Raw genomic sequence first — 23,052 nt, 5'->3', positions numbered from 1 at the left:
CGTTACGTTACGAAACGAACATGTCATATTCCAAAAAATACGCTCAACTATATTTTTTTAAACTAAGAAAATCAAATTTTATGACTAAAGGAGACATTGTTTTGATCCGCCATGTTTTATAAATAAGGGGAAGACAACTGCATTCACACTATCGAGATCTGTACATTAAGATCTTTATTATTGAATGTTATCCATTGTTTTCACTAGTGGCCATGTTTTCTCCCAACTGAAAAGTACGAATGCGCATGCGTGTTACAAAACACTCCCCCTTATATTAAGAATGGCGACCGCCATTGACATTAGGCAATACATTGGAAAAAATGTCTCAATATCTAGAAAACTACTGGTGTGCCCCAAATTTGAATGTGATATTTGTTTTCAGCATAAAACAAAAACAAGTCGTCAATTTAAAAAATGGGTTTTTCATATATTTTTATGTTTATTCGCTAAATAAATGTATACACATTCTTGTAAAAATAAAGTTTATTCAATTTTGTTCTTTAGAAAAATAATTCAGCAGTTCGCCACACAGATTTATCAAAAACATTAGGTTTTGTTTTACAATCGAAAACATCGACTTCAGCTCCGTTGTTGGATTGTAAAAATAAACGGTTGTTGGATTCTAAAAATAATAATGTGGTTTTTCATATGATTTTGTTTATTTGCTAGATAAAAATGTAAAAAAGAATTCCTGTAAGTTATTTTTTATGACGGAATGAAATTTGGCGTATGGCGTGCTGGCGTGTCAAAAAAAATTACAGATTCGAAAATTTGGTGCTAATGCAGAGAGTGATCCGCACTATGTTTTAAATCGTATTTCCACGTTTAATTAAAGTTAAAAATTTTTTTTTTTTTATTATTCAATAGTAAGGTTAAAATACAGAATAGGTACAAAACACCCTCCCCATGTTAAGAATGGCTTTTTAAATAACATTATTTCAGCAAGGATCACTCTCTGCATGAGTACCCAAAATTTATTAAAAAAAAAAATACTGTCAACTACAACTCCCCTTAAATGGAGATAAAGTTTAATGTTTTAATAAGTTCATTAAAATATTTGCATCTAAAAACTATACGCAAAATTAAAGTTAATTGTTTTATAATATTAAAGTCATTTCAGTAAAAAGTTTGCACAAATTCTTTAATATCTCCAAATTTAAGATAATTTTGATGGATTCTATAAATCAGATTCTATTTAATTCACAGACAGGTGGAAGTGAATCTGGGAGTAGTGGTAACAAAGGACTATCTTTCTCCTAATGGGGCATCATTGTCAAACTACATCAATTAACTAATTGTAGACAACAAAATGACATGTTTTTAAAATTGACAAAATTATGTTTCAAAATCAATTTCGAATTGTCAACTGTTGTAATCATTTTTTTTTTTTTTGTAAAGAAAAAAAATGTACGACACGACGTTTACGTTCATAGCTGGACATTCGAAAGTAATTTTGAGGTCTTTAAAGTAGCGAATAGTTAATAGTTATTACTGAAATTATTCAAAGTTTGCCGCCAAGTATTTTGGTTCACCTGTGCTACTTAAGGAAAAAATCCAGAATTTTAGTTGAATCCAGTTATCGTTCTTGGCTTAGTCTTTGACTAAAGCTAAACTGTTCAAATATAAAATAAATTATAACAAACGAAAATATATTTTCAAAACGATCGGACAATTGTTGTCGCCACATGCACTTATGTCACCGTGCTCTTTTTTAAAAAACAGTATTCAAGTTAAATTCAAGTTTACAATATCTTTTTTGTTTTACTAAATTGTTAGGTGAAAGTACAGAATAGTTACAATACACCCGCTAGTTCGGTAACGTAAGTGCACGCAACTGAAAATGATTTTTTTTATAATTACAAATTTAAATCATGAATTTAGTCAACCTGTCCTTTATCTCGCTAAATCAATCCTCTCCCATCTAAAAAATACATATAATAAAATGATTATATACATATAAATTTAAGTTTTACGATATCGTTTGTTTATGAATTTGTTAGGTGAAAGTACAGAATAGTTGCAATAGGTAACATAAGTATCAATAAAGTGATTTTTAATATCGTATTCAGCTAAATCCATAACAAGCGATACTTGAATGAATGGTTTTATTGTCGTTACACCGTAATCACGTGATTAAAATTTTAGCAGACCAAAAATTGTGAGACAAAAAGTCAGGAATTCCCGCTACACATTCATGGGTATGTTTGTTTCGGTCAACTAATTGTAATCAACTAAAAACTTCAGGGTATGTTACCTTCACAAAAAGTAAATTTCCTTATAAGTCTCAGGACGATAACTGAAGTTCATAATTTTCTAGTTAAAGGATAGGGAACCATTTTTTTTTTAAGCGTAATAGAAAAAGCTTTATAAAATGTGCTTGTACATAAAAATACACAGGTGAAAATCGTGCTTGATTTGATGAAACAGACTTATCTCCCCTGTTTTACATTTGCGTTTTTATCAATGACGAATCCTAAAAATACGATCGAACTTGATTTTTATTCTACGCGTTAATTTTTTCCCTATTTCGTTTTTTTTTTTTTTTTTTTTTTTTTTTTTTTTATGTGTAGATACCTATTTTTATCTAATATCAAAGAGTTTCCCCTGTTAATTCAGTTGGAACTGATTTTCGCCTATGTATTTTAAGGGCAAAAACCAAGCCGTTTTCTTTGGAGAAACAGGGATTTATTAAGAAAGTAATACCGAAATTCATCACACTTTATAGTTTTATAAGAATTTAATGACCAAGCAATATAATAATAATAATATATAATAACCAGATTATGGTTAAATAAGTGATTTAATTAGTGTTATAAAAACTAGAACTAATTTAAGCTAATATTTCAATGACGGCCATCTTAAAGCCGAAAAGTTCAAGCTAATCGCCCCCACCTTTTTTAATAGAAATCGAACGAAGTTAAACGGAAAACATAGGTATGCGAAAAATAGAAAAGTAAAATCTCGAAAAGGTTAAAAATCAAAAGAAACTGCGAACTTGGTAAAAGCGAATTTGTGTGCGTAGTAATTCATGTTGAGTGGAAAGCAAAAAACTATGTCATTCTTTTAAAGTGCATCGCCTCCCCCCTCCTCGGGGTAGGAGTAAAGGAAATAACTGTAGGAGGAGCACAAATGGACACGTAAGTATTTAGACAATCAGTAGCAGCAACCGAATGCGGGTGAGGGGAAGAGGAGGATATAAATATCGACGGTATCTTCTCACGAAAGCTGACAACGCGTGACGTCGTCAAAATAACATGAAATAAAAGGGTTCTTATTCAGAATTCAATCGATTTTTTAAATAAAAAAAAATACAGAAAAATCTTTTATGATACACGTATCCGTCACAGAAAGAAAATGTCATATTCCAAAATTGATTATATATACATGTTAAAAGTCCACGTATGCTTCTAGGAAAGTGACTTAAAGGTTATGAGGGTTTTTTGAAGCATGAAAAACAATGTTACTTTTTGTATTTAATATTTTTATATTTCAAGTGGACCTCCGCTCTTGGTCACAAAAAAAGTATCGAAAATATATAATTTGTTTACACTTTTTAGCGCTTTTAATGGTAAATTATATCCGTTACCAATAGGAGTTTGATTTCGGTAGTTTGAATTGATCAAGTGGCTTACTCATTAAATTTGATTAAACATTTCATAAATTGACTTTTTTTAAAAAATTTAGTTTTAAAAAAATAAGTCAATTTATGAAATATGTAATGACATTTTCATTTAGTAACTGATACGTACAAAAATTTGTGTATTTGTTTTTTCTTAATTAGGTTTAATTCTGGACAAGCACCAAATAAAGAAAAAAAATTTAAACGTTTCATTGCTTATTCGTTGATTTAGACTCCATGACTGCCTATGTTGATTCGGTAAAATTCTATCATAGTCGAAAGGAAACTACACCAAATTATTAAACACAGGTTCCTGAAAGAAAGGGGGGGTGGCATTATTGTTGAATTGACTTTTTCAGGTAAATTCAATCACGTGGACGTGAAACAAAGTGCAATATCTGCCAGTAAAAAACATTTTTTTTTTTTAAATTGTCTCAATCTAGAGTTGCCCCTTTTTGGAGAAACATTTTCTCCACGTCAGTGTTAGAGAACTTTTTTTTTTTTTTTTTTTAAATAAATTTTAAATTCACATATAGGTAGCCATGGGGGTCGATCTATACACGCACTAACAAAAATCAAAATATACGCACGAAACGCAACAATTTATATATATATATATATATATATATATATATATATATATATATATATAACAGCTAAATTATTTGGACAGTTGAAATAAATAAAATAACACCAGAAAACACTTTACAAAAGAATTAGTAAGAAAAAACAATTTAAATAAATCAGTAAATTGTTTTCAGTTTTAGGAACCAGCGTTGAATTTTGTGTAAGTTGCATTTCGGTCGCCGTAAGTCATTAACGGTTTTTCACAGAGCCAATCTATTTAAGCAGCAGAGCAGAGCACCATTTTCAAGCAAAAAAGTGATAAAATTGTTGTGTCATAAGAAAAGGAAAAGGAGTAAAAAAAAATAAATAAAATAAAATAAGGGGGGGGGGCACTCCTGTGTGTCATCAAGATTGATTTATGACGATTTCAAGCGAAAGAAACGAGCTAGCAAAAGAAAGCACAAATGGTTTTGTTATTAATCACGTCGAAAATGTTTCTTTGGACAGTCATAACTAGTAAGATTCGCAGTTTAGTATGTATATATATATATATATATATATATATATATAAATACACACACACAAAGTCGTAATTCTGTCTGTTCACTAAAAGTCAGAAACTACATAAGAACCACCTACAAAGCTAACATCACCGGGGTTCACTATGATACCGAACTGGCTAAATAAACACACTGAACATGTTCATTTAATGAAGTCATTTAAAAAAAAAAAAAAAAAAAAAAGAAAAGAAGAAAAAGAGTACTTCTGCAGTTTACGGATCGTGTTGAAATAGTTACGTTATTTAGAAAGTTATTCTTAACATGTGAATGAGGGCGGGGGAGCTTTAATCTGTACTTTAGACTAATGATTTAAAAAATATCGTAAAAATTGAATTTAATTTAAAGGTACTGGTCGCGATTAGAGTTCCCTGCCGAAACAGCGAAACACCCTAAAAAAAACAAAAACAAAAAGCACTGACTTCTCCCTACGCATGAGCAAAGAAAGGACATGTTTTAGTTGCCATAGTAACTAAACGATCATGAATTTTTATCGACTGTTTTACTGTTTATGAATATTGAAATAAAAGACATTACTACACATTTATTAATAATATCTCACTTTTAATCACTTTTATCGACTTTTTTAAATTTTTTTTTTTACTGTTTATGTCTCACTTTTATCGACTTTTTCTTTTCTTTTTTAAATAGCATTTTCTTAAAATGAATATTAAAATAATTTCCCAACTTTTTTCATTTCTATGTGTTTTTAGTTTTGTGTGTTGAATGAAACTTTTTTTTTTTCATTATAACAATAGTTATCGACCCCGGTTCTTTGGCTGACAAACGACATCTGTCGGCGGTTCTTGAAACTAAATTACACGCATTCGCTTCATGTTACTGACATGCAGAAGTGCCAATGGTGCATTATTGGTGCCATTGTAAATTAACACTCTTAGCCAATTCCGTAAAATGAGATTCTACTTTTTTAGGCGAATTTGCATAATATCTCACTTTTATCGCCTTTGTTTTTAATCACTTTTATCGACTTTTTTTTTTTTTTTACTGTTTATGTGTTACTTTTATCGACTTTTTCTTTTCTTTTTTAAATAGCATTTTCTTTTTAAATGACGACGTTTTTACTGTTTATGAATATTAAAAGAAAAATAATTACTAAACATTAATAAAAAAAATGGGTGCTAGTGCACTTATGATCCGCGCTATATTTTAAATCGTATTTCTAAGCTTAATTAAAGTTTAATGTTTTTTTATTCAATTGTAAGGTTAAAGTAGACAATAGGTACAAAACACTCCCCATGTTAAGAATGGCTTTTTAAGTAATAACGTTATTTCAGCACGGATCAATAAGTACACTGCACTAGTACAATATAAAAAAAAAGTGAGACATAAACAGTAAAAACGTAGTCATTTAAAAAGAAAATGCTATTTAAGAAAAGAAAAAGTCGATAAAAGTGACACATAAACAGTAAAAAAAAAAAAAAAGTCGATAAAAGTGATTAAAAGTGAGATATTAATAAATGTGTAGTAATGTCTTATTTCAATATTCATAAACAGTAAAACAAAGTCGATAAAAATTCATGATCGTTTAGTTACTATGGCAACTAAAACATGTCCTTTGGCAAAGGACTCCTTTGCTCATGCGTAGGGAGAAGGCAGTGTTTTTTTAGGGTGTTCGGCAGGGAACTCTAATCGCGACCAGTACCAATTTAAATTCTATAAAATATTAAAAATGCTGCTTATGCATTTATATTTTAAATAGTATTTCCAATTGAAATTCAATTTTTACGATATATTTGTTTATTAAGTTAACAAGTGAAAGTAAAGCCATGTTAAGAATGATTTTTTTTTAATAATAACGTTATTAATTTATTTATTGCGGACTATTATCCTCATCTTTCTAAGATGTTTAACAACGTTTCGGCTAACTATTACTCGTCAGGTGGTAAACCACGTGGGATCCTGATGAAGGCTAGGGGAATAGTTGGTCGGGGTTTGTATTACTGTACACAGATTCGAAAAAGTTTTCAAAAAACAAATATATAACAAATAAATGTTATCAAAGGCAATATAAGTTACTTTTCTACCAAACTGGATATAATTTTCGTGTTTTTATTCAATTTAACATGTTTATTCAGCTCGAAAAGCATACAGTGTTTACCGATGTATTGGAAAATTCAAAATGGCGGCCGACTCTCTCTTTAACACGGCAAGTTCGGGAAAAGGTGTTATAAATAAACTAGACAAAATACTATTAAAAACCACCGAATATATGTCAAGTTATGTCACGGTAACATATATTGAGTGAATTTCTAACAGTATTTTGTCTAGTTTATTATTTATTACACCTTTTTCCAAACTTACCGTGTTAAAGAGAGAGTCAGACGCCATTTTGAATTTTCCAATACATCGGTAAACACTGTATGCTTTACGAGCTGAATAAACATGTTAAATTGAATAAAAACACGAAAATTATATCCAGTTTGGTAGAAAAGTAATTTATCTTGCCTTTGATAACATTTATTTGTTTTTTGAAAACTTTTTCGAATCTATGTGTACAGTAATACAACCCCCCCTAAAATACAAATTAGAGCGGTCGGTGGTGTTGGTGGTGTTCTGTTGTAGCGTAAGGTAACATTTACCATTTTTTTTGTTGCAAAACTTTTCAAAATGTTCACACGTAATCACCGAAAATAAATATGGTTTTAGATCCCCACCCCTCCAATCGTGATTCTATTATGATTTTTATTTTTTAATATACATTTCCCAGGCAACATGAAGTAGCCATTCGAGTTATTTTTTTTTATGAGCGTGTATTTTAAGAAAGGAAAAAGTATGACGCAAGAAAAACATCCTGGAATTATTAAGTTTGGGGAAATCCATAAGTTCGTTTTTAGGAATTCATTTGTTTTCAAATTAAACTTAATACATTAAAAGCAACCAGGTGGCAACTGCAAAATTCAATTTCGATTTGTCATACAAAAAAGTAAAAAACAATGACCAACGGGGAGACAATAGAATTAGTCTTTTGTTTCTGAAAAACTTTTTTTTTTGTTTAAAGTAATTTAACGCATCCATTAGTTTCTTTACTTAAACTTGTTAAAACAGTTTTCTTTTATGAATTTATTTTTAAAACGTTACAAAACAAAATTCTGTCGAGTTAAATATTCTTTTACAAAAGAAAATGAATCATAGGTGAAAATACACACACAAGGACAAGGAAAAAAATTTAGTGAAAAAATTAATACCTCATTATTAAATTAACCTTTTTCCTGTAGTTAAAGTAAAAAGGATTTCGGTTAACAAAGAATTAAAACATGTCAAAAGGTTTCAAGTTCCATGATTAAACAAAGAAGTCATGTTCAATGAATTAAGAGAGAATCCCTTTATCATCACAAAGGAATACAAACCGAACACGTTTTAATTTTTTTTTTTTTTTTTTAAAGAAATTGAAATAATATATATATATATACATATATATAAACCATGATATTTAATAATAATATAAAAAAAAAATGTGAATCTTGAAATTATGTGAAACGCCTTAACCTCATGGTTAGCGCAAAAAAAAAAAAAAAATAAATAAATAAACAAACACGTAAAAGGTACTCGTGGGGAAATTTCTTATATACGACAGCATTTGAAGTAAAAACACACACAAAAAAGAACTTAATAATGTAAGTAGACAGTTTAAGCAAATAATTCAAAATAAAATAACTTTAAAAGAAAAGAATTTAACAATGTAAATACAGTTAATGTAAACAATTAAACCAGATTCAAACAGTTAACGGCAGAATTGTACAAACATACATCACTCCCCGCGTGATTTCTATACCGATAGGTTTTTGGAAATTTTTTCACTGGATTATTATTGATTAGACACTAAATAACCAGATTATGAAAAAAATTTTTTTTTTAAATCATTATTTCGACATTTGAAAGGAGGTGCTCACTTTTTAGTTAAAACGTTCTGGTAAATCGGTCACCCCTTTTTTTTTCTTTCTTTTTTCTTCTAAACACGGAAGATATGAAATGGTCCCATGGTGACAATGTATTGAGTATGATATGAAAATTAAAAAAAAAAAAAAAAAAAACATGCTACAAACTGCTACATTAAATAAAAACACTAAAAACATACCCAGTTAGATAGAAAAGTAACTTATATTGCTTTTGATAACATTTACTTGTTATATATTTGTTTTTTGACAACTTTTTCGGATCTATGTGTACAGTAATACAAACACCCAAAACTAAATAAGTTAAAAGAAACTCGAAACTTTATTTTCATAAAAAACAATGGTGCTGCAGTAATGCACTTACTGATCCGGCGGATCAGTGATCTATCTGACTGATCTGATCCGCCGCGCTATTTTTTTAAATCGTATTTCCAAGTTTAATTAAAGTTTTTTTTTTTGTTTTTTTTTTATTCAATTGTAAGGTTGAAGTATAGAATAGGTACAAAACACCCTCCCCATATTAAGAATGACTTTAATAAGGTTATTATTTACGTCCGGATCACTCTCTGCACTAGTACCTTAAAGTTTTATATGTTTTTTTATTCAATTGTAAGGTTGAAGTACAGAATAGGTACAAAACACTCTTCCCATGTTAAAAAGAATGGCTTTTTAAATAATAACGTTATTATTTCAGCACGGATCAATAAGTGCATGGAGTACTAAAACAATAAAAAAAAGTCATGTTTCATTCTATCTTTTTTGTTTTTTTTGAGAAACAAAATATTTCTGACTTGCAAATGCGGTAGACTTGTCATTTTTATTTTCTATGGTTTTGATATATCCGCATTTTTATTGGTTACAAAATGGGTGACCGATTTACCATAACGTTATAACTAAAAAGTGAGCACCTCCTTTCAAAAGTCGAAATGATTTTTTTTTTTTTCAATTTTTTTTCATAATCTGGTTATTTAGTGTCCAATCAATAATAATCCAGTGAAAAAAAAATTTCAAGAAACCTATCACCTATCAGTAATAGAAATTACGCAGGGAGGTAATGGTTGTATAATTCTGCCATAACTTTAAAAGGAAAAAAAGGGGGGCAAAAACTTACTTTACATATTGATTCCTCATTTGTAAGAATGTTTCGCGCATTGTAAATATCTTGTTCTTGTTCTCGTATTTCAGTAAGAATATATTTGTCTACGTACAGACTGCCACTGGATTTTGGAAACTCTGGTTGATAGGACAATAGTAAATCAGGACTTAAATTGCCCTGGTTTGTCGCGGGGTTATTGATTTCGTCCTCTGTTTTTTTCTCCTCCCCCGGGGGAGCATTGCAAAACGGTGGTCCCAGTCTTGTTGAAGAAATACTGGTTATAAAACTCATAAGTGAGCAGTTAAAAACTGCAAAACAGCTGAGAACGGGTAACGCACGAGGTAGCTCAAAAACACAATTATAATATATATTTTATATGAAAGTAGGTTTTTAATTGATAGCACTCGATTGTATGTATGTGATCGATACTGTGGAACTGTCGACAAGTGTTAAGTCAATTCTTTTATCTTTTATGAGATTAAATTGATTTTATTATTCCGTCTGCTTGATTAACAGACATCCAAGGTGACTATAATTTTTAATAAAATATTAGCTTGCACCTAATTCTTTGCTGAAATAAAGGTATTCTTGTTTATTTATTTTTATTTTATTTTGCAAAGGAAAAGAATGATTTAATAATTGTGCTATAATTGATTGCTTATAAACTAAGCTTTTATTTACCCAGTTTTTTTTTAAGCTTAAGTGTGGAATGTGTTAGAATTTCTTTCAATTATTTTTTTTTTTTACGCCTTTCTATTTCACAAGAATATAAAAAGGGGGTCGCACTTTCGTTGACGTCAAGTAAATTAGTAAATGGAGTCACAATTCTGGACGTTTTAAATACAAAATGACAAACATTAAATTCGTAATAAGTACCGACGTCGCAAATATATCACGAAAAAGAAAACATTTCTTTGGAACTATTAGGTTCTTTAAGAAATGATCAGTTCAGTTTAAGTGTGACCAAATAATGATCACAGAGACATTCTTACAGATATGAGTTTATTATAAACTTATCTGATTTAGGATGGGTAAGATTTTATAAGTAACAATGGTGAAATATTAATTTGCGGGTGTCATGTGATTGTGAAATGTGATGACGAAATTTGTGTGGTATAAGTTTTCTTGCGACTAGATTTCTGGCAGTGTAGGTAAATTCCAAGGTAGGGTTCGCGATCAAGGTCTGTGGAACTTCGTAGCAAACATTCCTGGATATGTAACTGAGGTCTTCATTATCACAATTTACATTTAATAATACTTTAAGCATTGCGTCAGCATTTAATAATCTTGCAGTTTCATAATAGCCATTTTCTTTTATTAAAAAACAACGATTATATTAGCAGGTCCATAAATGACGCAAAGCAGTTTTATAAAAGCGGAACAAATATTTTTTTTTTGTCCGGATTTAGGTTTTAAAATACTTTTTTTCTTCAATTTGACATATTTAATAAATAAATAAAAATTCTTAAAATGCGGTCAAACCGAAACATCTACAATGAAAGCCATTTTTTTACAATAATTGATTTAAAAAAATACGAATTTATAAAATTAAAAAAAAACAAACAAATGATTAAATGAAAGACTAGAGTCCATACATCAAAGATACAAGAATGTAATGGTTAAAATAAAAAAAAAAAAAATCAGAACTAAAAATCCATTTTTTCAATTGATTTCAGAATGACATCCATAACAAAAATTCCTTTTTCGAAAAAGGTTCAGTTGTATTTAAGGGAAGCCCTTTCTTTATACAAACTTTGTGTTGAAGATTTGGTAATTCGGTAAAATCCAGGCATATCAAAAGCAAATATATTTAAAAAATAGGCGTTTTTTTTTTTACCTCAACGTTATTTGCGCAAAAAAATTCCCTGCTGTCCTGTATTTTATGACGTTCCAGAAAAAAAATGGTATATATATTTTGGTAGTTTTTGTGTATTATTATTTCTTTTACAATTACTTTTACTGTTCAAAAGCAGTTTTATATATTAAAATATATTTCCAATGCAGAGAAGGGTGTGCAGCACACGGCACCCCCTTCACAGCTCTGCTCCACTCCAACATGCAGCCATGACTATTCTAAAATAGTAGCAGCGTTCTCGTTTTATATGACCAAACCACACCCATCATATTGTGAATCATATAAGAATGTTTAATAAAAAAAATTCAAGATTTAACAAAACAAAAACTTTATAAAATAAGTTTAGTTTACATTGCAAAATGTTTTCTTTTATTTTTTATGAATTCTAAATCATGATTTAAATGAAACTAAGAGAAAAATATTAGGAACTATTTTCTATTATCACAGCCGGCATGTTTTTGAATGACGTCTAGGAAAATTATTGTGGTTACCGATGACGTAAATGAAATGCGCGCTAAACTTGAATTGGTAATTGTAACTCCTTGTTAGCGAGAAGGAGGGGGGTGGAATCCTTTATTGCTGTTAAAAAAAGGGGCTTAATAAAATAAATAGATAAATAAATAATTAAAGTATACTTTAAATTAATTATATTGCTATGATAATTGCAACATCTTGTTCAGTCTCGCCAATCCCTATTCCCTCGGTCACTGAAAGCCTATGTGCCCGAAGATGACCTTTCAGTCCCATGAACAACTTACACACCCTCAAGCAGCAGAATGACACTGAAAACGGTCATTGGTACACACACACACACACACACACACACACACACACACACACACACACACACATACATATATGCACACATACAAATATATATGCACATACACGTACACACACATATACACATACATATATATACATACACACATATACATATGATGAAAATAATGGAAATAGTATTCCGACAAAATAGAGAAAATAAAAAAGGAGCAAACCGTATGACGTGTTCACCAACGTTTCGTCTTTATTTCGAGACTTCCTGGAAGTCTCGAAATAAAGACGAAACGTTGGTGAACACATAATACGGTTTGTTCCTTTTTTATTTTCTCTACATATACATATATACATGCATACATATATAAACATACATACATACAAATACACACATACATACATAAATACATACATACAGACAGACATACATACACACATATACATGCATACACATACATATACAAATACACATGTACATACACACGCACATGCATATATATAAATATACATACACATATGCACATACATATACATACAAATACATATATACACACATATACATACATACATACATACATGCACATATATGCATGCATACCGATACATATGCATATACCTATACACACAAACATATACATACATACACACATATACACACACATATATATATATATACACGCATATATATATACATACACATATGCATACATATATACATATTCACATACATATAAATATATAAATATACATACATATATACACCTATACATATACATATAAACACACATACACATATACATACATATATGCATATAATAATGGTAGATCCGCTATTACATGCTTCCAGCCTGTCAGGCCTGCACGCGTTACAACTTTTCCATCGCCACAGGACATTTTTTGTAGATAAATGTCTGAGGGAGGGTCTGTACAAACATGTTATTGCAGAGTTTTAGCTTTGTACGACAACTAAGTCTCTCTCTCTCTCGGTTCAAAATGTTGAGATGCAGCAACAAGCAAGAGCAAGATAGCCAGCAACAAGTCAAACTGCATACCAGCTTAATGCGGGTACTGGTCTTCCGCTTTATGTTTTTTTATAAAGAGACTAGAAAATGGCTGAACTAAATAGTTCGGAAATATTTTCCAATCTGATTATATTTGTTAATTTTACTAAACAAGAAAACTTCGGTTTCTTTATTTACATCACGTGACCCAAAACAGGCAATGAAAAGACCCCAAAAAGATCGTCTGCCGTATTCAAATAAACCGCCCAAAATTCATACATCTTGAAAAAATATTCAATCCAATTAAAAATAAATTTTACAAACTTTTTTTTTTTTTTTGCTAAGCCCTTTCTCCGGAGAAACATTTCTACCCTTTTTTAAAAATGTTTCTTCGTTAAAATCTTTATAAAAATGTTGTAACAAGTTGAAACGATTGATCTCAAAGTTGATTCATTTGAGCTTTGATATCCTTTCGTAAAGAAAAAAACTTTCTACCGGGAAATTGACCTGGGTAAAGAATTAAATATTTTGACAGAGTAAAAATATTAAGAAGAATTGCAATATTTGTTTTAAAATATTTTGGAAGAGATCCAAAATATTAAAAATATTTTCAGCAATCTTTGAATGGAAGTTCCCAGAGGGAACTATTCATCTTTCGATTAGAAATCCGAAAGTTTGTAGTCTGTGTGACTTTATTGTTAAAAGGAATATTAATTATTATAGTAAAGATAAATAGATAGATAGATAGATAAATACAACAACAACAACAACAAATATAAGCGAATGAAACAAGAAAATTGTTGCAGAGTATTCTCTGCAAAGAAAGTTAACAAAGGGTTTCTTGAGCTCAAATGATTTTTAATTCGTAATAAAAATTAAAGAAAGATTACTAAAAGCTATATTTAGCTATTTAGTTTTTCAGCATTTTTCCTTTTCAGATTTTTAACAAAATTTTCCCGAGAGGGCGCCCCTGAATTGTTTTTCATAAAATTTCCTCAGTCTGGCAAGATTTCCTAAAAGAAAATTAAAAAAAAAAGAACCCAAAAGAATTATTTTCAATACACTTTCCGTCAAATTTCAAATAATGATAATAATTAAAAAAAAAACCCAAAAGAACTTTTTTTTTGGTATTATTATACAAACACCGTGACAGCGTTAGGGTTAGGGTTAGGATTAGGGTTAGGGTTAGGGTTAGGGTTAGGGTTTAGGGTTAGGTTTAGGGTTAGGGTTAGGGTTAGGGGTTAGGGTTAGGGTTAGGGGTAGGGTTAATTCGCTGTCACGGTGTTTGTATAGTTTTACCTTTTTTTTTATAAAAGAAATTGTTTGCATCTTTTAATGTAAAGTTTTATTTTAAAGCCCACAAAGATCTTTATGCTAAAAAAGTCGTCTGCTTCTTAAAAAAAAAGAGAAAAGAACAAAGCAAAGAAAATACGAAAACGTTCGCTATTCATCCAGAACTGTTTGTTTTGTTTTTGTTTTTTTGTAAAAGGCTCAAATTGTGAGTAGTTTTTTGATGTTAAATACATTTTTTTTATTATCGCATACAGATCTGTATGCATTATCTTATTTATTTTTTATCTTATTTATTTTTTGTCTTTTAAAATAAATTTGTTGTTCAACTTATGCATGGATTATGTAATTATTCAAGCGATTAGTTTTTTTTTTTTTTAATTCTAATACGGAGAAACAATAAATGGACTTGTTTAATGCAGTAAAAAAAAAAAAAAAAAAGGTTTCTCAGGACCTGCGGCATGAGGTAAAGTACAGTTCCGAGTGACACTTTTTTTTTGGTCTGGGTTAGTGGAGGAGAAATCCTCAATGACTAATACATTTTTTATTTTTGCTACTAACCAGAGTACCTCTTTTGGAGGAGCTGGTCCTCCCCCATATTAAAAACCGACATTGTGTCTAACTCTGCCCTCGTGGGAAGGCAAGTAGACAAAACAAAACAAAAAAATACAAGGTTGAGAAACTAGCGCGGTCTATCCTTCTCTCGAGGGTAGATGGGCCTCTCTTAAGTCATGGTAGGCAACCCATTTAGTGATGACGTCACGATAAAAAATACCCTTGATAGCCCTGGTGAAGCATCAAGTATTCAACTACCGACAAGATTTGAATTAAGCTGCAAACTTGTGTAGTGAGTTCAATCTCGGCTGCGACCGCATGTTACGTATTTTTTTTTTCTTCTCAGTTCTTGCAGGAAGGTGTCGACATCCTCCTACATGCAGTAGTAGTACTTGGTATTCCCTACGGTTATCCATCTGATACTAACCAAGCTCAACGTTGCTTAACTTTGATGATCGAACGAGAACCTTTGTACCAACGTGGTTATACTGTATATTATATTCATATTTAAATACCAGGATTTCCTCGAAATTAAACGGGGAGTGGGAAAAAGAAAAGGTTAATAAGAGAAATCTATTTGAAATGAAAATGGTCGACCACGACCATAATCTGTTTAAATGGATACAGTCATTCCTACCTTATGTCATAAAAGATTTCCCGGTGTCGTATGAAACCTGTTAAGTAGAGGACGTCATCCCTTTATGACGCCAGTTCTTTGAGATGTCATCCAGTGTGCACCATGACAAACAAATAAGATCCACAGTTTTAGTAGCATCGAGATACACGTGGGGGCCTTTTGGCCAAGATTAAAGTGTAGTATCTGTTCCGGCAGATACTGCAAGCAAAGACCATATGTGGGGGCGACCCCACATATAAGACCTTGGTCAATGTAGGGGCAACCCTTCATACCAATTGTCAATATCCAGCTCCCTTACTCCCCGGGGAGTTGGTCCCCATTTCCCCTTCACTCCTCACATTAAAAATCGGCCTTGTGCCTAATTTGCTCGGTGGGGGAGCAAATAAATACCATCTGTTCTTCAGATGCGGCACTTCCATTTCTCGTTCTCTTTCAGTGGAGGAGAAATCCTTCACGACTGAGACAATTTTTATTTTTGTACCTTTTCTCCATGTTAAAAAACGACCCTGGTGTCTAACTCTGTCCCGTGGGGAGGCATTGTAAATAGGTACACGTGGGGGGATTGGCTGTACTTGTACAGTTTAATCAAGAGATTTAAACATGAAAATATCGAAAACAAAAAAGGTTATATTGTACGTATCCGTTTTGGACTGAAGATCCCAGAAAAAAAAATCATTTAATTTGATCAGTAGTTTATTTATTTATTTATTTTACAGCGGAAAAACACGTTTTTATGAGAACGCGTTGAAGTCAGCCATCTTTGAATTTTTGGAACACGCCACGGAAAGATAACTCAATTTAAAGCGCCGACACTCCCTCCCCATCTTTAATACTAGCTTTTCTTCCTAAAAATTGAACCTTTTGCTCGGTATCATAACAAACTGTTTATTGTCTGTAAAAAAAACAACAAAACTACTTGATGAAATTAAGTGAAATATTTTTTTTCAGAGAACTTCGTTCCATAACGGATGCGTACAATATAACCTTTGTTCTATATTGTAATTTTTTAATGTCTTGATTAAACTGTATAAGTACCAAAAATGCAGTAGTCCCCGAGATACAGTGGCCTTAGGATACGTTTTTAAAAGGTACCTATATAACATATGCTGATTTTCTGGCACCTGGTTACGGTATTTACCCCACCTTATGGTGTTATTTGATTACATGTGCATTATATATTATATACTATATATTATATACTATGTATTATATACTGTATTTTGTTACTAATTTTTAATGCCGTATCCCGAGCTTCTACTCTACAAGCTATTTTCTTGATCGTGAAACAAGCAACATGAGCGCGCTTCGCTTGGTACCTAGATAGGCGGAGCCGGAGCCGGAGCTAGGACATATTTTTGAATTCGCAGAAGGAAGTGGGTGTAACCGTGGAAGCTACGACCCCCCCCCACACTTTAACTAAGAGTTTAAACTTATCAAGGCCCAAAGTCCACTCGAGGATAAAGGTTAATAAGTATCAAGTGAACGGTTCTTTATTTGTTCCTATTTACTCCTCACGAGGACAGAGTTAGATACAATGTCGATTTTTAATGTGGGGAAAATCCAGCTCCCCAAAAGGGGGTACTCTGGTCGGTTATTTACTTGTTTATACACTTTCTGGCTTAGTTTTCATTTAAGCGTTTTACCTGTACAATGGAACTAGCTACGAGAGGCATTCAAAAAGTAAAGCCTCCTATTTTTTTTAGCTCTAAATGTTGAAGAACTGTGAAAATGGGAGTTGTACCATTAAAACTAGCAACTTTTTGTGGCTTCAGAATTTAGTCACCACCATTCTTAATGCACTTTTGCCAGCGATGAACGATGGCTGTGCATCATGGGCGTCCAGAGTGCGTTTTCTTTTTTTTTTATAAGGGTCGATCCAAAAAATAAAGCCCTTTTTTTTTTTAACTCAAAGAGTGGAAGAGCTATGAATACGGGAGTATTATCATTAAAACGAGCAACTATTTTTTTTTTACAGTCACCACCATTCTCAATGAACTTTTGCCAGCAATTCAGTGACGTATCTCTGCTTTTTATGCTTTCTTAGTCTTACACCGTCAACATCTGTAACAGACAGAGTAAACTTTCAGATTATGAATGCACACGTCCAGTCATCATAACAAGGTAGTTTGCAATCCCCTCTTATCCATTTGTGTGGGAAATAAAAATAGGAGGCATTACTTTTGGCACAATCTTCGCATAATTTATTGGTTTTTAATTTTCTTGTTCAACTAAAACCTGGTTTAAGTACAAATAAAATGGAATGGAATAAAAAAGAACAATGTGGAAAATTATTTGACTTTAAATAAATAAATTACGTGACTGATATAGGAATTAACTCGACAATAATCAACAGTTTTAATTATAAGTCAATAAACCTTAAAAATCACCTCTATCCTCTTTCTGGAAGCCGCACCTAAAAATGTATCACAAAAAAAAAAGAGGGAGAAAAAGAAACAAACTTTTCGGCCTTTATTTTTATTTTTATATTTTTTTTTATTTTATTTTTTTACTGGAATTCCACTGTGAAGCCACGCTAGAAAGAAAGAAAGGTCAAGATTCATCCAGAGGTTTCTCTGGGTCAGTGACGTTGAAGAGATTGTCAATCTTAATTGCTAGCAAGCGCGTGTACGAGAGAGAGGGAGAGAGAGAGGGAGAGGGAGAGGGAGAGAGAGAGAGAGAGGTAAACAAATAATAATAAAAAAAAGGTTATAGTGTACGGACGTATCCGTTTTGGATACGTACATGTAAAAAAATTATACAGGTAATTATGGCCTGGTAAACCAACAAAACCTACCTTAAAAACTTGCTTTCTTAGGGGTTTCGGGTGTGCTGAAGGCGAATGTCGCATTTAAAATTGAGCCGATACTGAAAATAATACTTTTCTGCATGTTTCATGTAGTCATAAACGCGACGGCCATATTTGTCCATATTTATAAAATTTTACTTGGTTTCCACCTTAATATTTTCCTTTAAACTGACTTCAAACGGTTTTCGGGTATGCTGAAAACGAGTATCGCAATTAAATTTACCGCAAATAAGTAGTCTTTCGGATATCAAGCAATGTAATTTTTGATGTTATAAGTAGTAGCCATTGTTGTATGCGCACGGGCGCACATATTTTTGCCGTGCGATATCCGAAAAACTACTTATTTATGGAAAATTTAAATTCAATATTTTATGGTATAAGTGCTGGCCATTGTTGTGAGCGCATATTGTTTTTGATGAAAAAAAAAAAAAAAAAGATTAACTCTTCATTATCTTGACAATTCATTACGTCGTTTCTGTTTTGAACAAATATGGCCGCCACATTACATTACTGTATAGAACATGTGGAAAAGTATCTTTTTAGTATCGTGAAAATTTGTTGCCAGCACCAATTTTAAATGCGGTATTTGTTTTCAACACACTCGAAAACATTAAAAAACAAATAAACAAGTTTTTAAAGGTAGGTTTTGTGTTGGTCTACCAGGCCACAATTACCAATAAATAAATATAAAAATAAAATCTTTTTTTTTTTTTTTTTTTACATGGGGGTCACCACTTATCAAGGCCCGGGGGCCACTCAGGGATAAGGGTTATTGCGTGTACAGTAATCAATGAGATAGTATTGTAGTAATCATTAGTATTGGAGATTTGATAGAGTGCCTTACGTAAGAGGCCGGTTTGTCAGGAATTTGTTTATGTTGGATTTGAAGACATCCAAGTTGTAGTCAGGTGGGAAACAGGCGAACGGAATAGAGTTCCACAATCGAGCACTTCTGAGAAAGAAGCTCTGCTCATGGAATCTACGTTTGGATTTAGGCACAGATAAAGAGTGAGAAAATTATTGACAGTAGTTTTAGCTAGACGAATGTTTCTTGTGAAAGATTGGCGAGGGGGGGGGCGAGAGATTGGAGCTCAGACGAGCACTTGCCATGGAAATAACGATAAAACAAAGACAGACTCGCAACGTCTCTTCTGTGGGAGAGAGGCTGCAGGGAAGAGAAAAGGGCATCCCCCACTAAACCACGAAGTCTATTTTGTACTCTGTCAAGGCAGGATAGGCTGTTTTTAGCAGCTCCTGCCCAGATATGGCAGCAGTACTGTATCCTTGGACGTACTTGGCTTTTATACAGATAGAGAATTGCATCATTAGTGAGATATCTTCTGGAGCGGTAGAAGGATCCCACCATTTTCCCGGCGTCCTTGGCAACAGATTTGATGTACGTGTTCCATTTTAGATCAGGAGTAAAGGTCAAATCCAGAAGCTTGTCAAAATATGAAGCCTCCCCAAGACGAGAGCCATCCATTTCAATTGATGCCAGATGAGGATCAGAGCGTTGACGTTTAAATGTATGTATGTATGTATGTATGTATGTATGTATGTCTGCCTAAAACCTTCGACAGAGGCGACAGATTTTCACGAGATTGGTATCGTTTTGAAGCTCGACATTCGGACAACAAATATCGAAAAATTGGCTAAAAACATTAATTCCTTCACCCTCAACGGGGCACTTTTGTACAAGGGAGAGCTCGCTTTTTTTCGCCGATATTTTCGATTGACTAGCCTTAATTTAAACCTCCGTCACTTCCGGTTTGGCGATAGACGCAACAGCAAAGACGTCACTTTTTTTTCACGTTCTTTTCCTTCTTTGCGGTACGAGTTCAAGCCTGCCTGCCAACTTCCACAATTTTTTTTTTTTGCTCAACACACACCTCTAAACATCCGGGCAACGCTGGCCACCCAGTCTAGTAGTATATAAAGAGAATACCCACGTTTCATCTGTGGGTCATTTCCTCGTCACCGACCCGATTCCAAGTTTTCAGCGACGGACAAAATGGAGGTGGATTCTAGGGTTTGTTTTGGCGGTATTACTCTTTAAAAATTTACATCAGGTGATTATCGATTAATAAGAAATTTTCGCCGATTATTAAGTACAAAATGAACTTCATAAAGGTGTAATTTTTCTCATAATCTCTCTCTCTTTCTGTCTTTCTCTCTCTCTCTCCCCCTCTCTCTCTCTCTCGAGCACTGTCGTAAATGACTTTTACCCATTACTTAAATGTCTATAAAGCGAGGCTCGCTGTTTGTTTATACTATAAAAGCACTATAAAAGCAGTGGGCGAATGTTAATTTAAAAATGAACATTTGTTGAGATCATTTATGAACGCCCTTCCCATGGGCCGATGGGTAGAACTACCGGCTATCAACGCGATGATTGTAGGTTCAATCGTCAGCTAATGAAGGTGATACAACGAAACAGTACTTACTTCATATATATATATATATATATATATATATATATAAATATATATATATATATATATATATATATATATATATATATATATATATATATATAGCCTACATAACTCCACCCCTTATTCATTTGTAATCACTCCTACCCTTAAAATAAAAAGGAAGAACCTATATTTCTGGTATAGGGGTGGTGGTGGTGAGGAGATGACGAAGATTATAGAAAAAAAAAACAAATCATTCTATTAGGATTTTATAGAAAAAATATATTATTCTGCTTTTAATATGATAAAATTCGTCGTTTTATCTCTGGAAAACTTGTTCAGAAATAACAGATTTTTATAGATTTTAATAAGTTTAAAAATAGTAACTGAGGTTTTCTCGATCTATTGGCCGTCGTTACTTTCAGCTTAACGATGCATAGACAATCTTCCTTCGTTGTTCGCATATTTATTTACTAATTTTAGTTAGATATGCATTAATGTGCATTTCAACGAATCAGCAGCCTTAAAAAGACAAAAAGACGTGGTTAGCACGAGAGATGAGACGTGGTTAGCACGAAAGGGATGAGACGTGGTGAAAAGACGTGTGCATGATATATATATATATATATATATATATATATATATATATATATATATATATATATAGGGTGTCCATAAAGTTCATGTGCACTTTAAAAAATTTATAACTTTATATTTGCGATGGAAATAATCTGTAAAAAAATGTTATAAAGTTTCATGTATCTATAGTTTTAAGTATAGTTATTGAATAATTTTTCACTACAAAGTTTGTAACAATTTTTTGATAAGTAAAAAATATTTTCTTTTGTTTTTCAGAATCAATTTGATCCCATGGCTTCAATTGAGGAAAAAGTAAACTGTGTCCTTTGGTTGGCTGAATTGAAATCTACTATTGCTGTACAAAGAAAGTTTAGAATTGAATACAATAAAAAAGCGCCTCATAGGAACACCATTGTTAAATGGATGAAAAAATTTAAAGAGAAAGGCTCTGTTCATGATAAAGCACGGTCTGGAAGGCCATGTGTCAGTGACGAAAGTGTTGCTTTCATAGAAGAATCTTTTACTGCAAGTCCAAGAAAGTCTGTAAGACGGGCATCATTGGAGCTCGGGCTGCCAAAGTCTACTGTGCATAAGATTCTGCGGGCAAAACTTCATATGAAAGCTTACAAAATTTAATTACATCAACAGTTGTTAGAAGAGGATTATTATGCACAGCTAACTTTCTGTCACCAGTTCAATAAAAACTTTGCAATGATGATGCATTTGTGAGTAATTTACTGTTTTCTGATGAAGCAACATTTCACATTAGTAGCAGGGTCAACAGGCATAATTGTTGAATTTGGGGAACTGAAAACCTAAATGAAACTGTTGAACATGAAAGGGACTCTCTTAAAGTTAATGTGTGGTGTGCTTTGGGAATAAATCGAATCATAGGGCCATATGTTTTTGAAGATTGTGTTATTAACAGTGACAGCTACTTAGATATGTTGCAGAATTACTTTATTCCGCAACTTGTACAATTAAACTTGAAAGATGATACAGTCTTTCAACAAGATAGAGCTCCTTGTCACTTTGCTCGGCGAGTTAGACAGTTTCTAAATCAGGAATTTCCTAACAGATGGATCGGAAGGGGTGGACCATTTCATTGGCCTCCACGTTCGCCAGATGTGACTCCATTAGATTTTTTTATGGGGACATGTGAAAACAATTGTGTATGCAACCAAACCTAGTTCATTGGAAGATTTGAAAGCTAGAATAACTAATGTGATTTCAGGCATTACTATAAATCATTTGGCAAATGTTTTTCGTGAACTGCAAAATCGTATTACCCTTTGTATTGCTAATGATGGAGGGCCGTGTAGTATGGCTAGCTGTGTCTCGCCGTGTAGTGTCACGGCCACCGAGATATAGAAGGCCTGTTAACT

The 23,052-nt window shown here is 32.2% G+C and overlaps 1 protein-coding gene across 1 annotated transcript in view; it reads right to left on the bottom strand.

Moving 5' to 3' along the window:
* The window catches only part of LOC145294096 (tribbles homolog 2-like), a 63,462-nt gene extending 51,607 nt beyond the window's left edge, over nt 1-11,855 (bottom strand). The window contains exon 1 of the mRNA XM_080141163.1: nt 9,769-11,855. Within this exon, the coding sequence (XP_079997289.1) occupies nt 9,769-10,044 (276 nt within the window). The 5' untranslated portion in view covers nt 10,045-11,855. The remainder of the gene's footprint in view (nt 1-9,768) is intronic.
* Between the last annotated feature and the right edge of the window lie 11,197 nt (nt 11,856-23,052).

This window comes from Euprymna scolopes, chromosome 15, assembly GCF_053919585.1.
Source record: "Euprymna scolopes isolate OS-2025 chromosome 15, ASM5391958v1, whole genome shotgun sequence".
Lineage (NCBI taxonomy): Eukaryota > Metazoa > Mollusca > Cephalopoda > Sepiida > Sepiolidae > Euprymna > Euprymna scolopes.
This window is presented reverse-complemented; position numbering and strand designations above follow the sequence as displayed.